General features: G+C 51.1%; 1 protein-coding gene across 1 annotated transcript in view; it reads left to right on the forward strand.

Annotated features, from left to right (window-relative positions):
• LOC144505407 (T-cell differentiation antigen CD6-like) overlaps positions 1 to 21649 on the forward strand; it is a 173055-nt gene that overhangs the window by 146638 nt on the left and 4768 nt on the right. The window contains exons 11-15 of the mRNA XM_078231518.1: positions 197 to 298; positions 9622 to 9711; positions 11246 to 11365; positions 19446 to 19559; positions 21321 to 21428. Coding sequence (XP_078087644.1) covers positions 197 to 298; positions 9622 to 9711; positions 11246 to 11365; positions 19446 to 19559; positions 21321 to 21428 — 534 coding nt within the window. The remainder of the gene's footprint in view (positions 1 to 196; positions 299 to 9621; positions 9712 to 11245; positions 11366 to 19445; positions 19560 to 21320; positions 21429 to 21649) is intronic.

The following is a 21649-nucleotide window of genomic DNA, read 5'->3' on the forward strand; positions in this document are numbered from 1 at the left end:
CACTCCCTCAGTACTGTTCCTCTGGCCATCTACTGGCCATGCTAAATTGCCCCTTAGTGACAGGAGGATTACCTGGGGTAAATGCATGGGGCTTTGTGAATAGGGCCTGGGTGGGATTGTGGTGGGTGCAGGCTCCTTCTGCGCTGTAGGTTCTCTGGTTCTATGGAATCTGATGTGCTCCCGGTTTGTGTTGCAGTTCCCCAGGTTGCAGCGGATGACTCGGATTCTTTGGGCGATGACTATGAAGATTACGACTCCTTCGCCCCCAATCGAGACCTCAACTTCTCCACCTTTAAATGTAAGCATTGGTTATTGAGCGAGACAGGTCCGATGATCGATGACAGGGACAGACCAACATCCTAAACAGATACATAAATTAGACTCAGGTGCAGGCCACTCTGCCCCTTCAGCCTACTGCCCCACTCACAGCTGAACTGATTGGAACCTCAACCCCACATTCCCGCTAACCCCCGTGGGATTCTATTCGTGGGATTTGGGCATCACTGGCTGCCTTTCAGAGGTGGAGATGCCGGCGTTGGACTGGGGTAAGCACAGTAAGAAGTCTCACAACACCAGGTTAAAGTCCAACAGGTTTATTTGGTAGCAAATACCATTAGCTTTCGGAGCACTGCTCCTTCGTCAGATGGAATGGTCTCTGTTCTCAAACAGGGCACAGACACAGAAATCAAATTACAGAATACTGATTAGAATGCAAATCTCTACAGCCAGCCAGGTCTTAAATGTACAGACGTTTCAGGAAACGGAACCCTGTGCGAGAACCTCTCCGGCTATGTCGAGGGCATCTTGAAACCCATTGTACAAAGAACCCCCAGCTTTTGTCGCGACACTATGGACTTCCTACAGAAACTCAACACACATGGAGCAGTTGAACCAGGAGCACTCCTCGTCACAATGGATGTCTCGGCACTCTACACCAGCATCCCCCACGATGATGGCATTGCTGCAACGGCCTCAGTGCTCAGCGCCAACAACTGCCAGTTTCCAGATGCAATTTTACATCCGCTTCATCCTGTACCACAATGTCTTCACCTTCAACAACCAGTTCTTCATCCAGACACACGGAACAGCCATGGGGACAAAATTCGCACCTCAATATCCCAACATCTTCATGCACAGGTTCGAACAAGACTTCTTCACCGCACAGGACCTTCAACCGATGCTATACACTAGATACATCGATGACATTTTCTTCCTTTGGAGCCATGGTGAACAATCACTGAAACATCTCTATGATGACATCAACAAGTTCCATCCCACCATCAGACTCACCATGGACTACTCTCCGGAATCGGTTGCATTCTTGGACACACGCATCTCCATTAAGGACGGTCACCTCAGCACCTCACTGTACCGCAAGCCCACGGATAACCTCACGATGCTCCACTTCTCCAGCTTCCACCCTAAACACATTAAAGAAGCCATCCCCTACGGACAAGCCCTCCGAATACACAGGATCTGCTCGGATGAGGAGGATCGCAACAGACACCTCCAGACGCTGAAAGATGCCCTCATAAGAACAGGATATGGCGCTCGACTCATCGATCAGCAGTTCCGACGCGCCACAGCGAAAAAACGCACCGACCTCCTCAGAAGACAAACACGGGACACGGTGGACAGAGTACCCTTCGTCGTCCAGTACTTCCCCGGAGCGGAGAAGCTACGGCATCTCCTCCGGAGCCTTCAACATGTCATTGATGAAGATGAACATCTCGCCAAGGCCATCCCCACACCCCCACTTCTTGCCTTCAAACAACCGCGCAACCTCAAACAAACTATTGTCCGCAGCAAACTACCCAGCCTTCAGGAGAACAGTGACCACGACACCACACAACCCTGCCACAGCAACCTCTGCAAGACGTGCCGGATCATCAACACGGATGCCATCATCTCACGTGAGAACACCATCCACCAGGTACACGGTACCTACTCTTGCAACTCGGCCAACGTTGTCTACCTGATACGCTGCAAGAAAGGATGTCCCGAGGCATGGTACATTGGGGAAACCATGCAATGTACGACAACGGATGAATGAACACCGCTCGACAATCACCAGGCAAGACTGTTCTCTTCCTGTGGGGGAGCACTTCAGCAGTCACGGGCATTCAGCCTTGGATCTTCAGGTAAGCGTTCTCCAAGGCGGCCTTCACGACACACGACAGCGCAGAGTCGCTGAGCAGAAACTGATAGCCATGTTCCGCACACATGAGGACGGTCTAAACCGGGATGTTGGATTTATGTCACATTATCAGTAACCCCCACAGCTTGCCTTCTGGACTTGCACAATTTCACAAGCTGTACTGTCTGGAGACAATACACATCTCTTTAACCTGTGTTGAATGCTCCCTCCACCCACATTGTCTGTACATTTAAGACCTGGCTGGCTGTAGAGATTTGCATTCGAATCAGTATTCTGTAATTTGATTTCTGTGTCTCTGTGCCCTGTTTGAGAACAGAGACCACTCCATCTGACGAAGGAGCAGCGCTCCGAAAGCTTATGGTATTTGCTACCAAATAAACCTGTTGGACTTTAACCTGGTGTTGTGAGACTTCTTACTGTGCCTTTCAGAGGGTCAGTGCTGAGGGAGTGCTGCACTGTCAGAGGGTCAGTGCTAAGGAAGTGCTGCACTGTCAGAGGGTCAGTACTGAGGGAGCGTTGCACTGTCAGAGGGTCAGTACTGAGGGAGTGCTGCACTGTCAGAGGGTCAGTACTGAGGGAGTGCCGCACTGTCAGAGGATCAGTGCTGAGGGAGTGCCGCACTGTCAGAGGGTCAGTGCTGAGGGAGTGCAGCACTGTCAGAGGATCAGTGCTGAGGGGGTGCTGCACTGTCAGTGGGTCTGTACTGAGGGAGTGCTGCACTGTCAGAGGGTCAGTGCTGAGGGAGTGCTGCACTGTCAGAGGGTCAGTACTGAGGGAGTGCCGTGCTGTCAGAGGGTCAGTGCTGAGGGAGTGCTGCACTGTCAGAGGGTCAGTATTGAGGGAGTGCTGCACTGTCAGAGGGTCAGTGCTGAGGGAGTGCTGCACTGTCAGAGGGTCAGTACTGAGGGAGTGCCGCACTGTCAGAGGGTCAGTGCTGAGGGAGTGCAGCACTGTCAGAGGGTCAGTGCTGAGGGAGTGCTGCACTGTCAGAGGGTCAGTGCTGAGGGAGTGCTGCACTGTCAGAGGATCAGTACTGAGGGAGTGCTGCACTGTCAGAGGGTCAGTGCTGAGGGAGTGCCACACTGTCAGAGGATCAGTGCTGAGGGAGTGCCGCACTGTCAGAGGGTCAGTGCTGAGGGAGTGCTGCACTGTCAGAGGATCAGTACTGAGGGAGTGCTGCACTGTCAGAGGGTCAGTGCTGAGGGAGTGCCACACTGTCAGAGGATCAGTGCTGAGGGAGTGCCGCACTGTCAGAGGGTCAGTGCTGAGGGAGTGCCGCACTGTCAGAGGATCAGTGCTGAGGGAGTGCTGCACTGTCAGAGGGTCAGTGCTGAGGGAGTGCAGCACTGTCAGAGGATCAGTGTTGAGGGAGTGTCGCACTGTCAGAGGATCAGTACTGAGGGAGTGTCGCACTGTCAGAGGATCAGTACTGAGGGAGTGCTGCACTGTCAGAGGGTCAGTGCTGAGGGAGTGCTGCACTGTCAGAGGATCAGTACTGAGGGAGTGCCGTGCTGTCAGAGGGTCAGTGCTGAGGGAGTGCTGCACTGTCAGAGGGTCAGTGCTGAGGGAGTGCTGCACTGTCAGAGGGTCAGTACTGAGGGAGCGTTGCACTGTCAGAGGGTCAGTACTGAGGGAGTGCTGCACTGTCAGAGGGTCAGTACTGAGGGAGTGCCGCACTGTCAGAGGATCAGTGCTGAGGGAGTGCCGCACTGTCAGAGGGTCAGTGCTGAGGGAGTGCAGCACTGTCAGAGGATCAGTGCTGAGGGGGTGCTGCACTGTCAGTGGGTCTGTACTGAGGGAGTGCTGCACTGTCAGAGGGTCAGTGCTGAGGGAGTGCTGCACTGTCAGAGGGTCAGTACTGAGGGAGTGCCGTGCTGTCAGAGGGTCAGTGCTGAGGGAGTGCTGCACTGTCAGAGGGTCAGTATTGAGGGAGTGCTGCACTGTCAGAGGGTCAGTGCTGAGGGAGTGCTGCACTGTCAGAGGGTCAGTACTGAGGGAGTGCCGCACTGTCAGAGGGTCAGTGCTGAGGGAGTGCAGCACTGTCAGAGGGTCAGTGCTGAGGGAGTGCTGCACTGTCAGAGGGTCAGTGCTGAGGGAGTGCTGCACTGTCAGAGGATCAGTACTGAGGGAGTGCTGCACTGTCAGAGGGTCAGTGCTGAGGGAGTGCCACACTGTCAGAGGATCAGTGCTGAGGGAGTGCCGCACTGTCAGAGGGTCAGTGCTGAGGGAGTGCTGCACTGTCAGAGGATCAGTACTGAGGGAGTGCTGCACTGTCAGAGGGTCAGTGCTGAGGGAGTGCCACACTGTCAGAGGATCAGTGCTGAGGGAGTGCCGCACTGTCAGAGGGTCAGTGCTGAGGGAGTGCCGCACTGTCAGAGGATCAGTGCTGAGGGAGTGCTGCACTGTCAGAGGGTCAGTGCTGAGGGAGTGCAGCACTGTCAGAGGATCAGTGTTGAGGGAGTGTCGCACTGTCAGAGGATCAGTACTGAGGGAGTGTCGCACTGTCAGAGGATCAGTACTGAGGGAGTGCTGCACTGTCAGAGGGTCAGTGCTGAGGGAGTGCTGCACTGTCAGAGGATCAGTACTGAGGGAGTGCCGTGCTGTCAGAGGGTCAGTGCTGAGGGAGTGCTGCACTGTCAGAGGGTCAGTGCTGAGGGAGTGCTGCACTGTCAGAGGGTCAGTACTGAGGGAGTGCCGTACTGTCAGAGGGTCAGTGCTGAGGGAGTGCTGCACTGTCAGAGGGTCAGTATTGAGGGAGTGCTGCACTGTCAGAGGGTCAGTACTGAGGGAGTGCTGCACTGTCAGAGGGTCAGTACTGAGGGAGTGCCACACTGTCAGAGGATCAGTGCTGAGGGAGTGCCGCACTGTCAGAGGGTCAGTGCTGAGGGAGTGCAGCACTGTCAGAGGGTCAGTGCTGAGGGAGTGCAGCACTGTCAGAGGGTCAGTGCTGAGGGAGTGCTGCACTGTCAGAGGATCAGTGCTGAGGGAGTGCTGCACTGTCAGAGGGTCAGTGCTGAGGGAGTGCTGCACTGTCAGAGGGTCAGTGCTGAGGGAGTGCAGCACTGTCAGAGGATCAGTGCTGAGGGAGTGCTGCACTGTCAGAGGGTCAGTGCTGAGGGAGTGCCGCACTGTCAGAGGGTCAGTGCTGAGGGAGTGCAGCACTGTCAGAGGGTCAGTACTGAGGGAGTGCCGCACTGTCAGAGGATCAGTACTGAGGGAGTGCCGCACTGTCAGAGGGTCAGTGCTGAGGGAGTGTCGCACTGTCAGAGGGTCAGTGCTGAGGGAGTGCAGCACTGTCAGAGGATCAGTGCTGAGGGAGTGCTGCACTGTCAGAGGATCAGTGCTGAGGGAGTGTCGCACTGGCAGAGGATCAGTACTGAGGGAGTGCCGCACTGTCAGAGGGTCAGTGCTGAGGGAGTGTCGCACTGTCAGAGGGTCAGTGCTGAGGGAGTGCTGCACTGTTAGAGGGTCAGTGCTGAGGGTTTGCTGCACTGTCAGAGGATCAGTGCTGAGGGAGTGTCGCACTGGCAGAGGGTCAGTGCTGAGGGAGTGCCGCACTGTCAGAGGGTCAGTGCTGAGGCAGTGCTGCACTGTCAGAGGGTCAGTGCTGAGGATTTGCTGCAGTGTCAGAGGATCAGTACTGAGGGAGTGCTGCACTGTCAGAGGGTCAGTACTGAGGGAGTGCTGCACTGTCAGAGGGTCAGTACTGAGGGAGTGCTGCACTGTCAGAGGGTCAGTACTGAGGGAGTGCCACACTGTCAGAGGATCAGTGCTGAGGGAGTGCCGCACTGTCAGAGGGTCAGTGCTGAGGGAGTGCTGCACTGTCAGAGGGTCAGTACTGAGGGAGTGCTGCACTGTCAGAGGGTCAGTGCTGAGGGAGTGCTGCACTGTCAGAGGATCAGTACTGAGGGAGTGCTGCACTGTCAGAGGGTCAGTGCTGAGGGAGTGCCACACTGTCAGAGGATCAGTGCTGAGGGAGTGCCGCACTGTCAGAGGGTCAGTGCTGAGGGAGTGCCACACTGTCAGAGGATCAGTGCTGAGGGAGTGCCGCACTGTCAGAGGGTCAGTGCTGAGGGAGTGCTGCACTGTCAGAGGATCAGTACTGAGGGAGTGCTGCACTGTCAGAGGGTCAGTGCTGAGGGAGTGCAGCACTGTCAGAGGATCAGTGTTGAGGGAGTGTCGCACTGTCAGAGGATCAGTACTGAGGGAGTGTCGCACTGTCAGAGGATCAGTACTGAGGGAGTGCTGCACTGTCAGAGGGTCAGTGCTGAGGGAGTGCTGCACTGTCAGAGGATCAGTACTGAGGGAGTGCCGTGCTGTCAGAGGGTCAGTGCTGAGGGAGTGCTGCACTGTCAGAGGGTCAGTGCTGAGGGAGTGCTGCACTGTCAGAGGGTCAGTGCTGAGGGAGTGCTGCACTGTCAGAGGGTCAGTACTGAGGGAGTGCCGTACTGTCAGAGGGTCAGTGCTGAGGGAGTGCTGCACTGTCAGAGGGTCAGTATTGAGGGAGTGCTGCACTGTCAGAGGGTCAGTACTGAGGGAGTGCTGCACTGTCAGAGGGTCAGTACTGAGGGAGTGCCACACTGTCAGAGGATCAGTGCTGAGGGAGTGCCGCACTGTCAGAGGGTCAGTGCTGAGGGAGTGCAGCACTGTCAGAGGGTCAGTGCTGAGGGAGTGCTGCACTGTCAGAGGGTCAGTGCTGAGGGAGTGCTGCACTGTCAGAGGGTCAGTGCTGAGGGAGTGCTGCACTGTCAGAGGATCAGTACTGAGGGAGTGCTGCACTGTCAGAGGGTCAGTGCTGAGGGAGTGCTGCACTGTCAGAGGATCAGTGCTGAGGGAGTGCAGCACTGTCAGAGGATCAGTACTGAGGGAGTGTCGCACTGTCAGAGGATCAGTACTGAGGGAGTGCTGCACTGTCAGAGGGTCAGTGCTGAGGGAGTGCTGCACTGTCAGAGGATCAGTACTGAGGGAGTGCTGCACTGTCAGAGGGTCAGTGCTGAGGGAGTGCAGCACTGTCAGAGGGTCAGTACTGAGGGAGTGCCGCACTGTCAGAGGATCAGTGCTGAGGGAGTGTCGCACTGTCAGAGGGTCAGTGCTGAGGGAGTGCAGCACTGTCAGAGGATCAGTGCTGAGGGAGTGCTGCACTGTCAGAGGGTCAGTGCTGAGGGTTTGCTGCACTGTCAGAGGATCAGTGCTGAGGGAGTGTCGCACTGGCAGAGGGTCAGTACTGAGGGAGTGCTGCACTGTCAGAGGATCAGTGCTGAGGCAGTGCTGCACTGTCAGAGGGTCAGTGCTGAGGGAGTGCTGCACTGTCAGAGGGTCAGTACTGAGGGAGTGTTGCACTGTCAGAGGGTCAGTACTGAGGGAGTGTCGCACTGGCAGAGGGTCAGTGCTGAGGGAGTGCTGCACTGTCAGAGGGTCAGTACTGAGGGAGTGCTGCACTGTCAGAGGGTCAGTACTGAGGGAGTGCCGCACTGTCAGAGGGTCAGTACTGAGGGAGTGTCGCACTGGCAGAGGGTCAGCGCTGAGGGAGTGTCGCACTGTCAGAGGTTGGTTAAAAACCCATCTGGTGCACTAATGCCCCTTTAGGGGTAGCACGGTGGACAGTGGTCAGCACTGCTGCCTCACAGCGCCAGGGACCCGGGTTCGATTCAGGCCTCGGGTCACTGTGTGTGTGGAGTCTGCACATTTTTCCTGTGTCTGCGTGTATTTCCTCCGGGTACTCCTCCCACTGTCCAAAGATGTGCGGGTTAGGTTGATTGGCCACGCTAAATTGACCCTTAGTGTCCCGGGATGTGTAGGTTGGAGGGATTAGCGGGGTAAATGTGTGGAGTTATGGGGATAGAACCGGATTGGGACTGTCGGTGCAGACTCGATGGGCCGAATGCTCTGTCGGGTTTCTATGATTCTAGGGAAGGAAATCTGCCGTCCTTACCCGGTCTGGCCTACATGTGACTCCATAGCTACAGCATTGTTGGTGACTCTCAACTGCCCTTGGACAACTAGGGATGGGCAATAAATGCTGGCCCAGCCAGTGACGCCCGTGTCCCATGAATGAATCCAAACAAAACAAGGGCAGCAGATACCTGGGAACACCACAACCTAGAGCTTCCCCTCCAATCCACACATTCGGAACTAAATCTTCCATCTTTCACTGTCGCTGGGTCAAAATCCAGGATCTATATCCCGGGCAGCACTGTCCGAGTATGAGCCAGATTGTAGACTGCTGCGGCTCAAGAAGGTAGCTCACTGCCACCTTCTCATCGGTCAAAATGACCATAAGACATAGGAGCAGAATTAGGCCACTCGGCCCATCGAGTCTGCTCCGCCATTCAATCATGGCTGATATTTTTCTCATCCCCATTCTCCTGCCTTTTCCCCTTAACCCCTGATCCCCTTATTAATCAAGAACCTATCTATCTCTGTCTTAGACACTCAATGCCCTGGCCTCCACAGCCTTCTGCGGCAAAGAGTTCCACAGATTCACCACACTCTGGCTGAAGAAATTCCTCCTCATCTCTGTTTTGAAGGAGCGTTCCTTCACTCTGAGGTTGTGCCCTCGAGTTCTAGTCTCTCTCACTAGTGGAAATATCCTCTCCACATCCACTCTATCCAGGCCTCTCAGTATTCTGTAAGTTTCAATAAGATCCCCCCTCATCCTTCTAAACTCCAACGGGTACAGACCCAGAGTCCTCAACCACTCCTCATATGACAACCCCTTCATTCTTGTGAACCTCCTCTGGACCCCCTCCAAGGCCAGCACATCCATCCTTAGGAAGGGGGCCCAAAACTGCTCACAATATTCCAAATGGGTCTGAAGGGCAAGCAACAAATTGCCTGGGAAAGACACAACCCGTCAAAGTTTTTCACCTTGTACTTATCAGGATAGATCCACCAGGAAGGCCAATCTTAATGCACGCAGCAGTTTGTACTACACGACACGATTTGTCGGCAAGTGGACTCTGCTTGGTGAAGGTGCTCCCATGGAGGACGTACCAGGGAACAATTAACTGCCAAGCATTCGCTTCAGTTTGAACTGGGCCGGTCGACTCCCATTATCCTGGGAAATGAACCAGGGAACAGATGTGTCCAGGTCATTCTTTTAGTTTGAGAGAACGATTAGCACTCTCTCCTCTCACGCAATATGCCTCGTGAGATCTGGTATTCTTGCGAATTTATCCAGGTGGGTGTGAGTCGGAAAAGTTCAGCCGCCTCAGCTTTTCAGTAAGACTCCAATTTCTTGGCACGAGAGCTGTTATTCCATGAAGGTTAACCTTGCCAGTGACAACTGAGACAGAGTGGAGACACGCCGCCAAGGGTTCACATACACACTAACCCGTCATAGGCTCCACTCCCCTATTTAGTCCCCTCTCAGAGTGAGGTGGCCAGTCACACACTAAGTTGCTGCAGAAACACCAGGGATTTCCTCACTCACGTCTTCTGCTTTTTTTCCTGACCACCTCCAGATTCCGTCCGCAATCAGTCGGAAAGGAGGCTTCCTCAGGGAAACATCCCCATGACATTACCAGAGGTTCGGATCACGGCAAACGACAAAGGTAGGCTTCAGCAAGGAGTACAGGCCTCATTGAGACCTCCCTGAGTGTGCCCTGAGTCGATAGAGGACAGGCTGGCAGGTCAGAGGTTAAACGTGAGGGAAACGCAAAAGATCAGGAGGAAAGGGGCGGAGCTCTGTAGAAATCTGACTGAAAGTGACCCAGTACACAGATTTTTTGGGGCACAAAAGGGGCAGAGAGATCAAAGGTCAGACACAGGGAGGCAAAGCTTGCAAAGGTCAGGAGAACGTAGAAAGAGAGGGTCGTCGGGGCTGGAGGAGGTTACAGAGATAGGGAGGGTTGTAGGGGCTGGAGGAGGTTACAGAGATAGAGAAGGTTGTAGGGGCTGGAGGAGGTTACAGAGATAGGGAGGGTTGTGGGGGATGGAGGAGGTTACAGAGATAGGGAGGGTTGTAGGGGCTGGAGGAGGTTACAGAGATAGGGAGGGTTGTAGGGACTGGAAGAGGTTACAGAGATAGAGAAGGTTGTAGGGGCTGGAGGAGGTTACAGAGATAGGGAGGGTTGTAGGGGCTGGGGGGGTTACAGAGATAGGGAGGGTTGTACGGGCTGGAGGAGGTTACAGAGATAGGGACGGTTGTAGGGGCTGGAGCAGGTTACAGAGATAGTGAGGGTTGTAGGTGCTGGAGGAGGTTTTCGAAATAGGGAGGGTTGTAGGGGCTGGAGGGAGTTCCAGAGAAAGGGAGGGCTGTGGGGACTGGCCGAGGTTACAGAGATAGGGAGGGTTGTAGAGACTGAAGGAGGTTATGGAGATAGGGTGGATTGTAGGGATGAGAAGAGGTTACAGAGATAGGGAGGGTTGTAGGGGCTGGACATGGTGACAGAGATAGGGAAGGTCGCAGCGACTAGAGGAGGTTACAGAGATAGGGAAGGTCGCAGCGACTAGAGGAGGTTACAGAGATAGGGGTGGTTGTAAGTCTGGAGGAGGTTACAGAGATTGGGAGGGTTGTAGGGTCTGGAGGAGTTTGAAGAGATAGGGAGGGTTGTAGGAACTTGTGCAGGTTACAGGGATAGGGAGGGTTTTAGGGACTGGAAGAGGTTACTGGAATAGGATGGTTTGAAGGGGCTCGAGGAAGTTACAGAGATAAGGAGGGTTGAGGGGCTGGAGGGGGTTGCAGGGATAGGGAGTGCTGTTGGGGCTGGAGGAGGTTATAGAGATGAGGAGGGTTGTAGGGCCTGGAGGAGTTTACAGAGATAGGGAGGGTTGTAGGGTCTGGAGGAGGTTGCAGGGAACAGACGTGATGACTGGGCTATGATGGGGTGTGAACAAGATGATGAGAGTTTAACAATCATGCTGTGGGCAGCTGGTTGGCAGTGGGGGGGTCAACACGAGCTGAGGGCAGTGGGTGTAAATGTCTTGATGTGTGTTCATACAAGTTGATATGGAAGGTTGCTGGACAGGCTGAAGGCCTGTATCTGTGATCAGGGCTGTTCTGAGGCGATGTGTTAATGACTCTGTGGTGATGTGTTAATGACCCTCTGCAAACCCTCTACGTCTGCATTGTTTCCATTACTGTAGGTCAAAGGTCGGACCTACCCTATCAGAGGTCAAAGGATGATGGCAGCTCTTCCGATGAGGGAGGAGCCAGGGTTGTGAGTTCAGCTGATGGACGGAAGCCATCGAAACGCAAATCTCACCGTGAGTGTCCTGCCTTCCTCTGATATAGCGTGTCGCGTGTGAGAGAAAACTGTCCGTTGTGCCGAGACTCAAACATGTCCTCACGCACACCCACCAATTCACGCTTAAGGTTCATGCTTCCCGTGTTCATGCCCAGAGACTCCCAAGGTGTTTATAAAGTTAGCCTTGACCCGAAAACTGTTTCATTCCAGGTATGAATCAAGTGACCCACGAGGAAGCTCTTATCAAAGTTTATTTAAGAATATAACAAAAAGAATTAGCATACATTTTTCCAATTAATAGACTTAAACATCACAAACTTTCATTCTTAACAGCTAGCTATCGCTGTTGTTCTAATTTACAGCAATACCCCACAAACATACACCTTTTTTTAGAATTAGAGTCACAGAGTCATAGAGGTTTACAGCATTGAAACAGGCCCTTCGGCCCAACTTGTCCATGCCGCCCTTTTTTTTTAGCCCCTAAGCTAATTCCAATTGCCCACATATGGCCCACATCCCTCTATACCCATCGTACCCATGCTTTTTAAAATATCAAATTGTACCCGTCTCTACGACTACCTCTGGCCGCTTGTTCCAGACACTCACCACCCTCTGTGAAAAAATTGCTCCTCTGGACACTTTTGTATCTCTCCCCTCTCACCTTAAACCTATGCCCTCTAGTTTTAGACTCCCCTATCTTTGGGAAAAGATATTGACTATCTAGCTGATCTATGCCCCTCATTATTTTATAGACCTCTATAAGATCAGCCCTCAGCCTCCTACGCTCCAGAGAAAAAAGTCCCAGTCTATCCAGCTTCTCCTTATAACTCAAACCACCCAGTCCTGGTAGCATCCTAGTAAACCTTTTCTGCACTCTTTCTAGTTTAATGATATCCTTTCTATAGTAGGGTGACCAGAACTGTACATAGTATTCCAAGTGTGGCCTTACCAATGTCTTGTACAACTTCAACAAGACGTCCCAACTCCTGTATTCAATGTTCTGACCGATGAAACCAAGCATGTCGAATGCCTTCTTCATCACTCTGTCCATCTGTGACTCCACTTTCAAGGAGCTATGAACATGTAGCCCTAGATCTCTTTGTTCTGTAACTCTCCCCAACGCCCTACCATTAACTGAGTAAGTCCTGCCTTGGTTCAATCTACCAAACTGCATCACCTCGCATTTGTCTGAATTAAACTCCATCTGCCATTTGTCAGCCCACTGGCCCAATTGATCAAGATCCCGTTGCAATCGGAGATAACTTTCTTCCCTGTCCACTATGTCACCAATCTTGGTGTCATCTGCAAACTTACTAACCATGCCTCCTATATTCTCATCCAAATCATTAATATAAATGACAAATAACAGTGGACCCAGCACTGATCCCTGAGGCACACCGCTGGTCACAGGCCTCCAGTTTGAAAAACAACCCTCTACAACCATCCTCTGGCTTCAGTCAAGAAGCCAATTTTGTATCCATTTAAATACCTCACCCTGGATCCCGTGAGATTTAACCTTATGCAACAACCTACCATGTGGTACCTTGTCAAAGGCCTTGCTAAAGTCCATGTAGACAACATCAACTGCACTGCCCTCATCTGCCTTCTTGGTTATCCCTTCAAAAACTCAATCAAATTTGTGGGACATGATTTTCCACTCACAAAGCCATGCTGACTGTCCCTAATCAGTCCTTGTGTCTCTAAATGACTGTAGATTCCGTCTCTCAAAATACCTTCCAACAACTTACCCACCACAGATGTGAGGCTCACTGGCCTGTAGTTCCCAGGCTTTTCCCTGCAGCCCTTTTTAAACACTCCCCAATCTCCAGGCACCTCACCCGTGACTATCGATGATTCAAATATCTCAGCTAGGGGACCCGCAATTTCCTCCCTCGCCTCCCACAATGTCCTGGGATACATTTCATCAGGTCCTGGGGATTTATCAACCTTGATGCACTTTAAGACTTCCAGCACCTCCTTCTCTGTAATATGTACACTCCTCAAGACATCACTATTTATTTCCCCAAGTTCCCTAACATCCATGCTTTTCTCAACAGTAAATACTGATGAGAAATATTCATTTAGGATCTCACCCATCCTTTGTGGATCCGCACATAGATGACCTTGTTGATCCTTAAGAGGCCCGACTCTCTCCCTTGTTACTCTTTTGCCCTTTATGTATTTGTAGAAGCTCTTTGGATTCTCCTTTGCCTTCTCTGCCAAAACAATCTTGTGTCCCCTTTTGGGCTCCTGATTCCTCTCTTAACTCTACTCCTACATCCCCTATACTCTTCAATAGATTCACTTGATCCCAGCTGCCTATGTATGTCATGTGCCTCTTTCTTCTTAGAACATAGAACAGTACAGCACAGAACAGGCCCTTCGGCCCACGATGTTGTGCCGAGCTTTATCTGAAACCAAGATCAAGCTATCCCACTCCCTATCATCCTGGTGTGCTCCATGTGCCTATCCAATAACTGCTTAAATGTTCCTCAAGTGTCTGACTCCACTATCACTGCAGGCAGTCCATTCCACACCCCAACCACTCTCTGCGTAAAGAACCTACCCTCTGATATCCTTCCTGTATCTCCCACCATGAACCCTATAGTTATGCCCCCTTGTAATAGCTCCATCCACCCGAGGAAATAGTCTTTGAACGTTCACTCTATCTATCCCCTTCATCATTTTATAAACCTCTATTAAGTCTCCCCTCAGCCTCCTCCACTCCAGAGAGAACAGCCCTAGCTCCCTCAACCTTTCCTCATAAGACCTACCTCCAAACCAGGCAGCATCCTGGTAAATCTCCTCTGCACTCTTTCCAGCGCTTCCACATCCTTCTTATAGTGAGGTGACCAGAACTGCACACAATATTCCAAATGTGGTCTCACCAAGGTCCTGTACAGTTGCAGCATAACCCCACGGCTCTTAAACTCCAACCCCCTGTTAATAAAAGCTAACACACTATAGGCCTTCTTCACAGCTCTATCCACTTGAGTGGCAACCTTTAGAGATCTGTGGATATGGACCCCAAGATCTCTCTGTTCCTCCACAGTCTTCAGAACCCTACCTTTGACCCTGTAATCCACATTTAAATTAGTCCTACCAAAATGAATCACCTCACATTTATCAGGGTTAAACTCCATTTGCCATTTTTCAGCCCAGCTTTGCATCCTATCTATGTCTCTTTGCAGCCTACAACAGCCCTCCACCTCATCCACTACTCCACCAATCTTGGTGTCATCAGCAAATTTACTGATCCACCCTTCAGCCCCCTCCTCTAAGTCATTAATAAAAATCACAAAGAGCAGAGGACCAAGCACTGATCCCTGCGGCACTCCGCTAGCAACCTGCCTCCAATCCGAAAATTTTCCATCCACCACCACCCTCTGTCTTCGATCAGACAGCCAGTTACCTATCCAATTGGCCAACTTTCCCTCTATCCCACACCTCCTCACTTTCATCATAAGCCGACCATGGGGGACCTTATCAAACGCCTTACTAAAATCCATGTATATGGCATCAACTGCCCTACCTTCATCAACACACTTAGTTACCTCCTCAAAAAATTCTATCACATTTGTGAGGCACGACTTGCCCTTCACGAATCCGTGCTGCTACAGTCTTCTTGACTAGGGCCTCTATATGCCGAGTCATCCAGGGTTCCCGACTTCCACCAGCCTTGCCCTTCACTTTAAGAGAAATGTGTTTACCCTGAACTCTGGTTAAGACACTTTTGAAAGCCTCCCACTTACCAGATGTCCCTTTGCCTTCCCACAGACTCCCCCCATTAACTTTTGAAAGTTCCTGCCTGTTACCATCAAAATTGGCCTTGCCCCAATTTAGAATTTTAACTTTTGGGCCAGACCTATCATTCTCCATAGCTATGTTAAAGCTAAAAGGATTATGGTCACTGGTCCCAAAGTGATCCCTCACTAATGCTTCTGTCACCTGCCCTTCCTTATTTCCCAAGAGGAGGTCACGTTTTGCCCCCTCTCTAGTCGGGCCATCCACATACTGAATGAGAAATTCCTCCTGAATACACTCAATAGGTTTCTCTCCATCCAACCCTCTAATACTATGGCTGTCCCAGTCAATGTTGGGAAAGTTAAAATCTCCGACTATTACCACCCTATTTTTCTTGGAGCTATCTGTAATCTCCTTACATATTTGCTCCTCAATTTCCCGCCGGCTATTTGGGGGCCTATAGTACAACCCTATCGAAGTGATTTCCCCCATCTTAATTCTCAGTTCTCAATTAGTTAGGACTAAAGCAAGTATGCTAAAGTGATGCCTTATTTCCAGCTTCTTAACACTTCTAAACAGAAATCCTGACTTCTTTGATTTGATTTGATTTATTATTGTCACATGTATTGTGATACAGTGAAAAGTATTGTTTCTTGCATGCTATACAAAGCATAGTGTTCATTGAGAAGGAAAGGAGAGAGGGCAGTTGTCGTGTTATAGTCATAGCTAGGGTGTAGAGAAAGATCAACTTAGTGCGAGGTAAGTCCATTCAAAAGTCTGACAGCAGCAGGGAAGAAGCTGTTCTTGAGTCGGTTGGTACGTGACCTCGGACTTTTGTATCTTTTTCCCGGTGGAAGAAGTGGAAGAGAGAATGTCCAGGGTGTGTGGGGTCCTTAATTATGCTGGCTGCTTTGCCGAGGCAGCGGGAAGTGTAGACAGAGTCAATGATGGGAGGCTGGTTTGCATGATGGACTGGGCTACGTTCACGACCCTTTGCAATTTCTTGCGGTCTTGGGCAGAGCAGGAGCCATACCAAGCTGTGATGCAACCAGAAAGAATGCTTTCTATGTTGCATCTGTAAAAGTTGGCGAGGGTTGTAGCTGACATGCCAAATTTCCTTAGTCTTCTGAGAAAGTAGAGGCGTTGGTGGGCTTTCTTAACTATAGTGTCGGCATGGGAGGACCAGGACAGGTTGTTGGTGATCTGGACCCCAGAAACTGGAAGCTCTCGACCCTTTCTACTTCAGCCCCATTGATGTAGACAGGGGCATGTTCTCCTTTACGCTTCCTGAAGTCGATGACAATCTCCTTCATTTTGTTGACATTGAGGGAGAGATTATTGTTGCCGCACCAGTTCACCAGATTCTCTATCCCATTCCTGTACTCTGTTTCATCATTGTTTGAGATCCGACCCACTACGGTGATGTCGTCAGCAAGCTTGAAAATCGAATTGGAGACTGCAGTTTTCAGAGAAGGATATATACTCAAAGCAGCAAAACTAAAGAGGATGCAAACCTCGTCTCTGGCAGCTCTCAGTCTCCAGGGCCCAGAGACAGGGAAAGATACCTCTCCCTCTGCAACTTCTAAACAGCAACACTCAGACAGCAGAATCCTCAAAACAGAGACTGATCTCCCGGCAGATTCCAGCCTTCAACTTCACTGGGGGGAAAAGAGAGAGAGAGAGGCTGCTCTCTCTCAGCTCAGAAACAGCATCTCAGCTTGAATATTCTGTGAAAAAAGCCCAGCTACCCTGTGACCAAACCTGCCAATCATCCCAATCAAGCCCCACTCTGCAAAATCCCAGGGGGAAACACTCCAAAGATGTGCAGGATAGGGGGAATTGGCCATGCTAAATTGCCCCTTAGTATCCAGAGATGCGCAGGTTAGGTGGCTTGACCATGCTAAATTGCCCCTTAGTGTCCAAAGATGTGCAGGTTGGGTGGATTGGCCATGCTAAATTGCCCCTTAGTGTCCAAAGATGTGCAAGTTGGGTGGATTGGCCATGCTAAATTGCCCCTTAGTGTCCAAAGATGTGCAGGTTAGGTGGATTGGCCATGCTAAATTGCCCCTTAGTGTCCAAAGATGTGTAGGTTGGGTGGATTGGCCATGCTAAATTGCCCCTTAGTGTCCAAAGATGTGTAGGTTAGGTGGATTGGCCATGCTAAATTGCCCCTTAGTGTCCAAAGATGTGCAGGTTAGGTGGATTGGCCATGCTAAATTGCCCCTTAGTGTCCAAAGATGTGTAGGTTGGGTGGATTGGCCATGCTAAATTGCCCCTTAGTGTCCAAAGATGTGTAGGTTAGGTGGATTGGCCATGCTAAATTGCCCCTTAGTGTCCAAAGATGTGCAGGTTGGGTGGATTGGCCATGTTAAATTGCCCCTTAGTGTCCAAAGATATGCAGGTTGGGTGGATTGACCATGCTAAATTGCCCCTTAGTGTCCAAAGATGTGTAGGTTGGGTGGATTGACCATGCTAAATTGCCCCTTAGTGTCCAAAGATGTGCAGGTTGGGTGGATTGGCCATGCTAAATTGCCCCTTAGTGTCCAAAGATGTGTAGGTTAGGTGGATTGGCCATGCTAAATTGCCCCTTAGTGTCCAAAGATGTGTAGGTTAGGTGGATTGGCTATGCATAATTGCCCCTTAGCTTCAGGGGGGATTAGGAGGTTAAATACATTAGGTTACGGGACCTGGGATAGGTTCTGAGTGGGATTGTTCTCGGTGCAAACTTGAAGGGCCAAATGGCCTCCTTCTGCACTGTTGTGATTCTCTGAATCTATGATTCTAAAAAACAGAACAGCATTAATTCAGATGAAAACCAACATTCTATCCACTGGAAGCAACTATAACTCCTGCAACAACAATCCAGGATGCCTGAGGTAGACAGGATGGCACCGAGTGCCCAGAACTGCTACCACAGATCCTGCAGAAGAACATGCTTCAAATACCTTTCTTAAAGGCACAGTATCGACACAAGCTGCTGACGAGGAGGGAATGAGCGCTCCCTCACCAGGGCCTGATTTCCCATCATCCCCCTGTGCTTCCCAGGCCTACTCTTCGGCTCCCAGCCTGACAACATCTCCATTTTCACCTGTCTTCTTGCTGTCAAATTCCTCCGCGACCTCACCCTCTGCATCTCTTGGTCAAATAGCCTGGCGATAAAGTCGTGACATCAAAACAAGGGTCTGAAGTTATATTTTTAATTTAAGGAATCTACAGACAGATTGTCAGGCTGAGTCTGAGAAATCCTGGGATAGATCCTGGATGGAAGTGATTGTGATGGTGCTCAGAGATAGGGAGAGGATGAGGGAGAAGAGGGACAGAGCCTCAGTCATCAGCCCCTTGGCAGAGCCAGAGCTCCGATGTGCCCTCAGATGGAATAATCCCAGTCAGGGTGGCACGGTGGCACAATGGTTAGCACTGCTGCCTCACAGCGGCAGATTTGATTTGATTTGTTTCTGTCCCATGTATTGGTAAACAGTGAAAATAATTGTTTCTTGCGTGCTATGCAGACAAAGCATACCGTTCATAGAGAAGGAAAGGAGAGAGTGCAGAATGTAGTGTTACAGTCATAGCTAGGGTGCAGAGAAAGGTCAACCTTATATGAGGTAGGTCCATTCAAAATGCTGACAGCAGCAGGGAAGAAGCTGTTCTTGAGTCAGTTGGTACGTGACCTCAGACTTTTGTATCCTTTTCTCGAAGGAGGAAGGTGGAAGAGAGAATGGCCAGGGTGCCTGGGGTCCTTGATTATGCTGGGGTGAAAAAGATACAAAAATCTGAGGTCACGTACCAACCGACTCGAGAACAGCTTCTTCCCTGCTGCTTTGACGAGGCAGCGGGAAGTGTAGACAGAGTCAATGGATGGGAGGCTGGTTTGCGTGATGGATTGGGCTACATTCACGACCTTTTGTAGTGTCTTGTGGTCTTGGGCAGAGCAGGAGCCATACCAAGCTGTGATACAACCAGAAAGAATGCTTTCTGTGGTGCATCTGAAAAGGTTGGTGAGAGTCGTAGCTGACAAGGTCTCAGTTTGGTCACTGTGTGGAGTTTGCACGTTTTTCCCGTGTCTGCGTGGATTTGCTCCAGGTGCTCCGGTTTCCTCCCACAGATGTGCTGGTTAGGTGCATTGGCCTTGCTAGATTCTCCCTCAGTGTACGCGAACAGGCGCCAGAGTGTGGTGACTGGGGGATTTTCACAGTAACTTCATTGCAGTGTGAATGTAAGCCTAATTGTGACACTAATAAATAAACTTCAAACAACGCTCCTGCGAAAGACTGAGGCGAACATTGCGGAACAGGGAATTGGTGTGAACCAGAACGATCCTGCCCCTTTCCCAAATGGATTTGTTCCTTTTCCAGGCTGGAAGCAACATCCTTCGTACAAAAAATCAACAGATAGCTCGAGTACCTCATCCTGCGAGTGGTACGAGAATACAAACAGCATCGGGAATAACGCACAGACAAACCGACTGGGTAAGGAGCACTCAGAGAGAGAGACAGGGAGGCACACACAACATCAGTGTGAGGGAGCTGGATTCACATCAGTACAGATACAGTCAGTAACACAGGGTGCTGGGGGAGAGGGGTTACTGAGTGACAGTGTGAGGGAGCTGGATTCACATCAGTACAGATACAGTCAGTAACACAGGGCGCTGGGGGAGAGGGGTTACAGAGTGACAGTGTGAGAGAGCTGGGTTAACATCAGTACAGATACAGTCAGTAACACAAGGTGCTGTGGGAGAGGGGTTACTGAGTGACAGTGTGAGGGAGCTGGATTCACATCAGTAGAGATACAGTCAGTAACACAGGGTGCTGGGGGAGAGGGGTTACTGAGTGACAGTGTGAGGGAGCTGGATTAACATCAGTACAGATACAGTCAGTAACACAAGGTGCTGTGGGAGAGGGGTTACTGAGTGACAGTGTGAGGGAGCTGGATTAACATCAGGAGAGATACAGTCAGTAACACAGGGTGCTGGAAGAGAGGGGTTACTGAGTGACAGTGTGAGGGAGCTGGATTAACATCAGTACAGATACAGTCAGTAACACAGGGTGCTGGGGGCGAGGGGTTACTGAGTGACAGTGTGAGGGAGCTGGGTTAACATCAGTACAGATACAGTCAGTAACACAGGGTGCTGGGGGTGAGGGGGTACTGAGTGACAGTGTGAGGGAGCTGGATTAACATCAGTACAGATACAGTCAGTAACACAGGGCGTTGTGGGAGTCGGGTTACTGAGTGACAGTGTGAGGGAGCTGGATTCACATCAGTACAGATACTGTCAGTAACACAGGGTGCTGGGGGGAGAGGGGTTACTGAGTGACAATGTGAGGGAACTGAGTTAACATCAGTAGAGATACAGTCATTAACACAGGGTGCTGGGGGAGAGGGGTTACTGAGTGACAGTGTGAGGGAGCTGGGTTAACATCAGTAGTGATACAGTCAGTAACACAGGGTGCTGGGGGAGAGGGGTTACTGAGTGACAGTGTGAGGGAGCTGGATTCACATCGGTAGAGATACAGTCAGTAACACAGGGTGCTGGGGGAGAGGGGTTACTGAGTGACAGTGTGAGGGAGCTGGGTTAACATCAGTAGTGATACAGTCAGTAACACAGGGTGCTGGGGGGAGAGGGGTTACTGACTGACAGTGTGAGGGAACTGGGTTAACATCAGTCGAGATACAGTCAGTAACACAGGGTGCTGGGGGAGAGGGGTTTCTGAGTGACAGTGTGAGGGAGTTGGATTAACATCAGTACAGATACAGTCAGTAACACAGGGTGCGGGGGGGAGAGGGTTTACTGGGTGACAGTGTGAGGTAGCTGGATTAACATCAGTCGAGATACAGTAGGTAACACAGGGTGCTGGGTGGAGAGAGGTTACTGAGTGACAGTGTGAGGGAGCTGGATTAACATCAGTAGAGATACAGTCTGTAACACAGGGTGCTGGGGGGAGAGGGGTTACTGAGTGACAGTGTGAGGGAGCTGGATTAACATCAGTAGAGATACAGTCAGTAACACAGGGTGCTGGGGAGAGAGGGGTTACTGAGTGACAGTGTGAGGGAGCTGGATTAACATCAGTAGAGATACAGTCAGTAACACAGGGTGCTGGGGGAGAGGGGTTACTGAGTGACAGTGTGAGGGAGCTGGATTAACATCAGTAGAGATATAGTCAGTAACGCAAGGTTCTGGTTTCTGCGGACACACACGGCAATGTTAATTTTAAGAATGTTTTCTTTTTCAGCTGTCCCGCCTCAGAGTGAATTTCAGAGTTCGACCAGTACGCTGCCCTTGGAAGAGTACGAGAATGTGGACGGTGACCCTCAGCGTGTGGTACCCCCCTCAGCGCCAGGTACATGGACACTGTATTGTCAGGGAGGTCACAACTAACACCATGCAGCCTGCATTAATGCCACACTGCACACATAATCTCACATTGAAATTCGGGTTCATGATACAGCGATCAAAGAAAATTACAGCACAGGAACAGGCCCTTCGGCCCTCCAAGCCTGCACCGACCATGCTGCCCGACTGAACTAAACCCCCTACCCTTCCGGGGCCCATATCCCTCTA

The sequence above is a fragment of the Mustelus asterias genome, chromosome 16, assembly GCF_964213995.1.
Source record: "Mustelus asterias chromosome 16, sMusAst1.hap1.1, whole genome shotgun sequence".
Lineage (NCBI taxonomy): Eukaryota > Metazoa > Chordata > Chondrichthyes > Carcharhiniformes > Triakidae > Mustelus > Mustelus asterias.